General features: G+C 41.3%; 1 protein-coding gene across 1 annotated transcript; it reads right to left on the minus strand.

Moving 5' to 3' along the window:
* Nucleotides 1–216: 216 nt before the first annotated feature.
* On the minus strand, nt 217–4,480 carry LOC123399784 (proteasome subunit alpha type-3). Its single transcript, XM_045094169.1, has 11 exons — nt 4,373–4,480; nt 3,502–3,648; nt 3,380–3,419; nt 3,219–3,302; nt 2,965–3,038; nt 2,803–2,889; nt 2,626–2,710; nt 2,343–2,389; nt 1,001–1,066; nt 597–687; nt 217–494 (listed from the first exon to the last, which is right to left on the minus strand). The coding sequence occupies exons 2-11, from the start codon at nt 3,603–3,605 to the stop codon at nt 423–425; spliced, it is 750 nt and encodes a 249-aa protein (XP_044950104.1). The 5' UTR covers nt 3,606–3,648; nt 4,373–4,480; the 3' UTR covers nt 217–422.
* Between the last annotated feature and the right edge of the window lie 4,203 nt (nt 4,481–8,683).

An 8,683-nucleotide genomic window follows, 5' to 3' on the forward strand; every position in this document is an offset into this window, starting at 1 on the left:
ATTTCAATCCTCCAAAAATCCTATACAATTCCTTTAAATCAAAGGAGCCCCTAACTTTTATATAGGAAATATAGGCTGCCAAGAATAATTGAATCATTAATCTCAGGTTGAATTGAAAATTTCGGGTAAACACATGTTCTATGTCTATTTTCTCGCATTCCACGAGCCCTAAGGTTGGAGTAATGGCAACGAAGAGACAGATAAATCAAAGACAGATTTTTCAGGTCACTCAGGATTTAATAGAAGATTAAGTGCAACCAACACAGCAAGCTTAATACGGATCGATTCGCTAGAACCTCGACCGGGATGGATCGAAAGCAACAACAACCTGAGCTAGTTTTTGGAACTCAAATGATATTCGTCAACCGGTCCTGTATCTCTATTACACCACGCGTGAAAGTAAACGGGGCGAGTGTCTCTTCTTAGTCAGCATCCATCTCTTCCAACGCTGCCTGCGCTGCTGCCTTGGCCTGCTCCAGAAGATCACTCGGAACCTGTGTGTACAGTATAACTTGGCAAGTTAGCAAGGAATTCAACAAAGCAGACTCTTGACGCGGGTGGCTGTTTAATTCCATCCATGAGTGGTCGTTTATTACCTTCTCGTGCTGACGGTTAGATTCCTCACATACCCAGCTCAGTTCCAGCTCAAAAGATTTGTCTTTCGCTTCGTCGTGCACACCATAAATTCTGCATGTAGAGGAAGGTTATTATTTTGAGTACACCAACCAACATACAGTATTGCAACCACAACCTACTGCTTGTAAAAATAAATCATGACAAGAAGGACAGCAACATTAAAACAGCTATGAACAGGAATGCCTCCTTATGACGAGACTACCATGTTGTTTCTTTCGATAGAATATCATTAACTGTTAAATAGTACTCCCAACTACTGGCCATCTTCAGGCTTCAGCAAATAACAGCATGGCTAAACAAGCTTTCTAAACATTATGTACAGAATATTCCAGGTGATAAATATGGCAAAAGATTTAGGACATACATCTTGGCAACCTCAACGATGCCTTCCCTGCAGGTTAGCTCAGAAAGCTTCAATTTCTCAATCTCCCTGTAGGACAACATTAAGATAGATGCATCAGAATGCAGAACCATCGTTTATAACCAATAGAAATACATAGTAAACATCATCAGAGATATTCTGGGCAGATGCATTTGACAGCAGCTGCTAACAATTAAAAGGGGGCATTCTTCAACATTTTGAATGGCACAAGTTCTATACAAAAAAAGCTCTCGTGTGATAAAGTATCAGAAACTACATAGACTAATGACTACAAAAGTTACAGGGGGAAAAGTAGATACAGGTCAAGTTTTCCTAATTAAAAACTCTTAACCTGAAAACCAAACCTCAGAGAAGACCAATAAAAGGACAAAGAGATAATGGTCAATGTGTTTAGACTATGTAAATGATACTCGTCCATAATCTAGTCCATTGGCATTAATGGCCAGTTTTGGCCATTGTGGTTCTGCATTGCGCAAGCTAGTCAATTCAAAGAGTTACACTTACCAGTTCTCGTAAAATATTTCTGTTATAGCTGTAAAGAAACGATTAGTTATCAAAATATTAAACGGGCGCGCGGGTGGGGGGGTAGTTAGTTCTATTCATATTTTACTAAACTTTGCCCAGCTGTGTGGCAACACACAACTGCTTTTTGGGTGAGCAGACTGCTCATCACAAGTGTGGCAAGATTTTTCAAAGATTGTATTTGGCATCATGGCGTGTGGAGTGCTGTTTTAAGAAAATGTGGTGTGCCAAAATTTGGTAAAGGAAAAATACTAGCTTATCAGAGTCAAACTGGCCTAACTCATACTCCCATCGTTCCTAAATATAAGTCTTTTTAGAGGTTCCACTAGAGGACTACATACGGATGTAAATAGACATACTTTAGAGTGTAGATTCACTCATTTTGCTCTGTATGTAGTCCCCTAGTGAAACTTCTAAAAAGACTTATATTTAGGAACGGGGGGAGTATATGTAGCAAACTGTGGCAGGAAACAATGAAACACCACCTCTGGTAGTGGCAAATCTAACATATGAAATAACCGTTTTTCATCCATTGAGTATGAAATGACTAAGCAACTACCAGCACAAACTCTAAATGTTGATGATCACTGAATGAACAGCATTTGGAACATGAATAGCATCCATACTCCGCATGTTCTAAATGGGTCTATTTTGAACAATTAAAATGTTTTTTCAGGAATATTAAATTAATGCTTAATGAATGTGCCGCGCTTTAGAAGTTCTAGTGGTTCGCAACAAAACAGAAATTGGACACTGAAGAAATCATTCAATGAGAAAACTAATGAAAATTTGATTGGCTTACGTTTTTGCAGCTTGTCTACCTTTACCCAGAGCAGCACCAAAATATTTCTGTCAAAATTCAATCAGTGAGTAATAAATTCCGATTGGATCTACTGCTGTTAAAAACAACACTGCACATCTTAATCCATGACTCCATGTAAACAATGTTGTCTGGTCACTGAAACTAAACTTGCCCAGTCACTGCCACAAAATATAATGTGTTAACTAGCCAAGTAGTCCCTTGTTCAGTCCTAACAAATAACAGCAAAATGGAAGAACTACCAGGTGTTAGATTGAGAACTCACATAGGAGAGGCCTGAAGGTTCGATCATGTAGAGCTGTGGCCCATCCCTATCATAACCTCCAAGAATAACTCCACAGCCAAAAGGCCTGAGACAGGAGTTTAAATTGTATCAAACTATCATGTAAAATGTTTAGGGCAACAACCTTCTTGAACAAGAAGAACATGTTATCTGCCTTACCTGAGCCACCAGTAGAGTGTACACAGATGAACATAGCTAGCAACACGATCAGCTAATTCCTTTACAGGCATGGGTTCTCCGTATACCCTGGTGGATGCAACTTAAAAGTTATAATTCTACAAAAAGAATTTGGATGGAAATCAAAAGTCTAATAATTCTCACTTTTCATAATTGGCTGCTTCTGACTTTGCTCTTGAGACTATCTGCCTACCGTCTGCTGCTAACCCAGCCACAGCCTGAAAATGAGAACACGGATTACCTTATATTTACCAAATGGAAGTCGTCACAAGAGCAAGAATGGTAATAAAAAATTTCATGAAAGAGAACACTGCAGAATACAGGAGCCACTCACATGTCAACCTTAGGACTTTCAGAGACAGACCACCCTATATGTATAAAAAGGGAAGACAAATTACCAAGCCAGAGTTCCGGTGCACGGAATGAAGTCTCCGGTTCGACCCGGCAAGTATCATCTTTGAGGTTATCAGCTTCTCCACACCCTACAGACCAACATTTTAAAAGGTTATCACACAAAGAACACCAAATCTGGGCAAAAGTAAATCCAGCAATCACTTACAAGGACAATTCCATCTTTGCATTTGATCCCAACGATCGTCCTACAGAGAAACATCGAAATTTCAAGATGAAGTTGTACAGCTAGAAAAGGCCAAGAAAATAATGGAGAGAAGTATGTCAAACCCGCTGTTGTCGACGGCCTTGCCAGCATACTCGACCTGGAAGACACGTCCGTCCGGGGAGAAAGTGGTGACGGACAGATCATACCCAGTTCCTATGCTACTCATTGTTAAGTTGCTTCAAGCCCTAGACCGTCTATCCAGTCGTCTCCTAGAAAAATAAATAACAAGAATGATATTTAAGAATAAGCAGTACAAGCTAGCATCATGTAACAGATTGCACATACTATTCAGACAGATGTACTGCAAGGCATTTTCGCGGGGTTGTAAGACGTCTGGTGAACATTGTATTGTAAAACATTTTATACTTAGTACATGGTATCAGAAGGTGCATGTTACAGATTTGCAAATGAAGCTACCTGCCTATGGGAAAACCTGGAATTTGCTTCGTTTATTACACTTGGTACCAAGATGTGATTTCCAGGCAACACTAGGTTTTCTCTGACTCCAGGAGCAGATCTCTTAACATCTAGGGGACGACGGTTCAGTCGAACGCCAAAAGTTTCCATAGTACAGCAAGCAATTTCGCGACAAACTGTGATAGCATAAGTCCCAGTAAAAAATATTCGTGGAGTAGTATTTAGGTTAGTTGGCCCCCAACAAGAGAAATCGACTAGGGTCCGGAGGGATCTTCAACCCCACGCCAGTCCAGCGGAATGGAGGACGACGAAGAAGGCCTGCTACGCGGAAGAAAGGCCGGGCGACTCCGGAGATCCGGCGACGCCGCTGCGAGGGGTGAGGGTTCGATCGGATTTTGGATCTCGTCTGAATCAAGTAGGGGCGCGTACGGCGGCGGCAGGGTCAGCGATGCAAACGGCCGGCCGGAGCGCGAGGAGACGGAAGGTATGGATATGGGGGCGAACGGGAGTGCTTACCGATCCCGGCGGGCAGAGGAGGTCGCGTGGACGGCGGATCGTCGGCTCCGGCTTGTGGCGCAAGAAGGTGGGGAGTGTGGTTTGAGAGGGGCGCAGGGAGGACGGGCACGAAGCTAATATTGTACTGTATTCGCGGAGGCCTGCGTGTCGAACACGAACCTGGACCTGGGTTTGACTAGCCCGTTCGGAGAGTTGTGGGCCAGCCCATTTATATATAGCTTGTTTAAGAACATTTTATTCTCGTTTCGGCGATTTGGGGTCGAGTTTTTTGCTCTCTGTTCCTTGCCAGTTTTCTGTTCTATCTTTATTTTTTAACAGCAAAAAAAGGGCCATGTGTTGCAATAAGACAAAAAAAACATATTTTCCAATGGTCATGATCATATTTTGCTGCATCACCGAGATATACTATCACTCTTTATTTCATAAAATCTTGAACATTTTTCAAACTCGTCAATGAATTTGAAATCATGAACAACTTTTAAAATTCCTCAGAACTTTTACAATTTTTTCAACATTTTCGAAAATTAATAAGATTTTTTGAATTCACAAACATTTCATACTATTTGCACAATTTTTTTACAATTGTGAACTTTGTTTAACATCTTTCTGAATTGCAAAACATTTCTAAAATGGACGAGCATTATTTTGAAAATTGGCGGAACAAATTTTGAACTTCATGAACATTTTTTATATTTAAAGAATATTATTTTTGATTTACCAAATGTTTTTAAAAATGCATGATCATTTTTCGAATCAGCGAAGATTTTATAAATAAATAGAATATTTTGTAAGTCATGAACAGTTTTTGAATTTGTAGGATATTTTTCTATTAAAAACCATATTTTGACTTGCTGAAAAATTGTTCAATTTAATTAAAAAACTTAATACATGACCATTTAAAAAATCATGAACTTTTTTGTTTCCCGAACTTTTTTCAAAAATTAAAATATTTTTCAATAAGCAAACTTTTTTTATGAAATCGTGAATAATTTTTGAATCTACAAACATTTTATGATTTATTAAACATTTTACTCCAAATTTCGCATTTTTAAGAACATTTTTTTAAGTCCCAACTTATATAAAGTGGAAAACACTAAAATGAAAAAGGAAAATAAAAATAAAAAATAAATTTCAGAAAAAACGGCGGTACATGGGCAAGCCCAAACGAATCGCTGCGTCTTCTCCTAACGCGCACAGCACACAGGTTCCTAGCGCATGGGCCGGCCCAGGCGAGGGATTCCTGTGTGTGCAAGGTTTTTTATCACTTATCTCTCCCTAATAATAAAGCAAATTGGGTTTCTGGTCGTCCGTCGTGGCCGTTTTTCAAAAAAGCCCCTCCGTTTTCGAGGATTCAACCCGCAGTCCTTCTATAAGTCAAGTCGAACCGTTATTTTACGTTTTGCACAAAACACCCTGTATTTTATCCAAACTAACTCGTCCCCCCCTCTCTCCCCACAACCCCCACCCCGCAAATGGCGACGCCGCCGGCTCCAGCGGGCGCATAGGGACCTCCGCCCTCCCGTGTTCCCGGCGGCTGTTGGCCACAGCCCCCGTGGGCCGCCGCGCCCACCACAGCCGGCTCCCGGGCCACCAAACCACCCCCGCCGGCAATGGTGACGCGCGCCGCCCTCGACCTGGATCTGAAGACCCCAGCCACCGTCGCCTCCCGGATCCGCCGCCTCCTCCCCAACAACCGTCGCCTCCCGCCGCCGCCTCCTCCGCAACCACATTCGCCTCCCGGGTCCGCCGCCTCCTCCCCAAGCACCTTCGACTCCCAGATCCGCCGCCACCAGCTCGCCCTCAAGGAGCTGACAGCCGTCAAGGAGCGGTCCTCACCGGCCACAGCTCGGTGTCCATCGGGGAGAGCACCAGCCGGAGCTTCATCGCCGACCGGGGTGACCCTCTTCCTCCTCCCATCGAGATCTCCCACATACTACTGCAGGTCAACTACGCCTCCACATGATGTTCATCGGTCAGAGCTATAGCCAAAATCGTCGTTCCGTGCAGTTTTGGTCCGCCGGCGCGCTTGCCTTCCAGCCCGCCCCCCTCCATCGAGATCCAGCCCTCATCGTCGTTGACGTTCAGAGCCGCTTCCCTCGTGCAGAGGTACCTCCCTGCCCGTCCGGTTCCCTTCTCCGCCTCCTTCCCCTGTTCAACACCTCCGGTGCCGAGCCTAGCTTGGACGAACATCAGCACAAGCTGCAGAAGGGATCCTGATTGGATTGGTTTAATACGAAAAAAAAAGACAAGTAGAGATGTAGAAATTTTTCAGAGGTGTCAAATCCCCAGCAGAGTTTTTCAAGGGGGTGTTTTGGAGAGCTATTGTACATAATTGTGATGGCTTGGATCGTGGAGCTTAGTTAATTAGATTGTAATGTTCGCAATCTAAAAAAACCTAAGTCATTATTGTGTTTGGCACACCTCTTGAAAAAGAGCTGTTGTTTTGCTCTTTGGAAGGATTAAACTGCATCAGCCATGAATACTATGATAACAAGCTTCAGGTTTTATGATCGCGGTGCAAAAATAATTGATATTTAAGGGATGTATCTATGTAGTGTGCTACACAACTTAAGGTTTGTTGTAAGCACTAAATTTGATTGTTGTGTCAAATAACTTACATGTACTGCAGAGCTACATGGACTATCTTTGGTGCTCTCTTGCAAATTTGTTGCTACGTACATTGTTGTTCAAGAGCTACCTCAACATGAGTTTTGGTTGCCAAGCAAATTTTTGTGTACTTCCATTTTCATTGCGAGTACTTTCCATACTTGCATATTTCTTACGCACCTTATGACATTGTTTGACTATTATAATTTCCTTTTCATTGATGGTAATGGTAAAAATAAAAATATGTTGCTTTGCTACGCACACATGTTATGTTTGACCAGCTGACTTCTGGATGGTTTATGGTATTTTGTGAGGTTATGCAATACTTGCGCTCTATAAATTAGTGTTATATGTTTATTAGATGAACTAGACAGAACCACAACATGCCGATGTGGATGAGCCTTGAAACACGAACATGCAGTTTTTAAAGACAAAATGTGTGGGAGCGACGTGTTTTTCTCCCGGTGCAACGCACGGGCATATTTTGCTAGTAAGTCCTATTGGTGGATATTAGAGATTTGGTTAAGCCTTAAGAAATGCAACACTATTCACCTGCTTGTAGTCAGCCTAAATAAACTCTCTTAGGGACATTTTCAAATCAGCTTATGTTCTGTGGATTTTACAAACTTTTAGTATGCATTTTTTTAATATTAAATTAGTAGTACATCTAGCTCAGCTAAGTAAATCACATTTAGTGCATTAGGTTTTCGCAAATATGTTATTAGCTACATTAATCCAACTTCTGTAGTATAGTTCACATTGTCCAAATTTCTGTCTATTTAATATACTTTATGAGAATAGAGCTTATCAAAGACTCCTAGATCACATTGATTGCATATGAATGTACATCGGTGTCCTAGTTACATCAGTTTAACTTATGTACCACAATACTTGACATAACAAATAATTTAGCTTGGCACGACACGGGGGTGTGAGTAGGGTGGGGCAATGCTTTGGTCATGGATAGTTTTTATTTCCTAATTATTGCTTGAGTTGTATAACTATAACCTGGATTCATTTTACTTCTAAAAAATAACATTTTCTATATATTTTCCTCAAAAGTTCTCTCTAGGAATTGACTTACAATGTCCCCCTCCCCATTCCGAGTTATTGGAACAAAGTCATCTTTGATTTCTGAGACTTTTTGTCATTATCGCTAAGATGGATGGAACATGATTTTTTATGGGTTCGAGAGGCAAAAATGTCTTATCTGGACATGTTATCATGATCTAGAGGGTGACTTATATAAATATGGATTACAAGATGAAGCTCTCATCAAAATTTATCTTGCTCGATTTGGTATGCCTCTCATAATCCCCAAGTGCAGGGATTATTGTAGCACTTTTCAAAGTGTATGTGTTAGTATGGATTGTCGAACCCAGAAGGAGCCAAAGGTAGGATGCATATTATCTCAGGTCCTATATGTCACTAATAAAACCCTACATGCACCAAACATTTTTCTGCCTAAACGTTTTAGTAAAGATAGTTCGTAGGTTTTAGAGAAAGCGAGTGTGGAGTAACGGTGGCAGGAGTGGAGAAGCTGTCGTAGGCAATAAGTTATGGTACTAGATTGGTAATCATGCATTGCAGTTTTGTATGTGAGATAGGCATGTGCTAACATGCAACAAAATCTAACATGTATTTACGATTGAAACCCTAGCAAGCATCTGCAAATTACCAAGAATTTATTAAGTTAAAACCCAA

Source organism: Hordeum vulgare, chromosome 5H (genome assembly GCF_904849725.1).
Source record: "Hordeum vulgare subsp. vulgare chromosome 5H, MorexV3_pseudomolecules_assembly, whole genome shotgun sequence".
NCBI classification, from domain to species: domain Eukaryota; kingdom Viridiplantae; phylum Streptophyta; class Magnoliopsida; order Poales; family Poaceae; genus Hordeum; species Hordeum vulgare.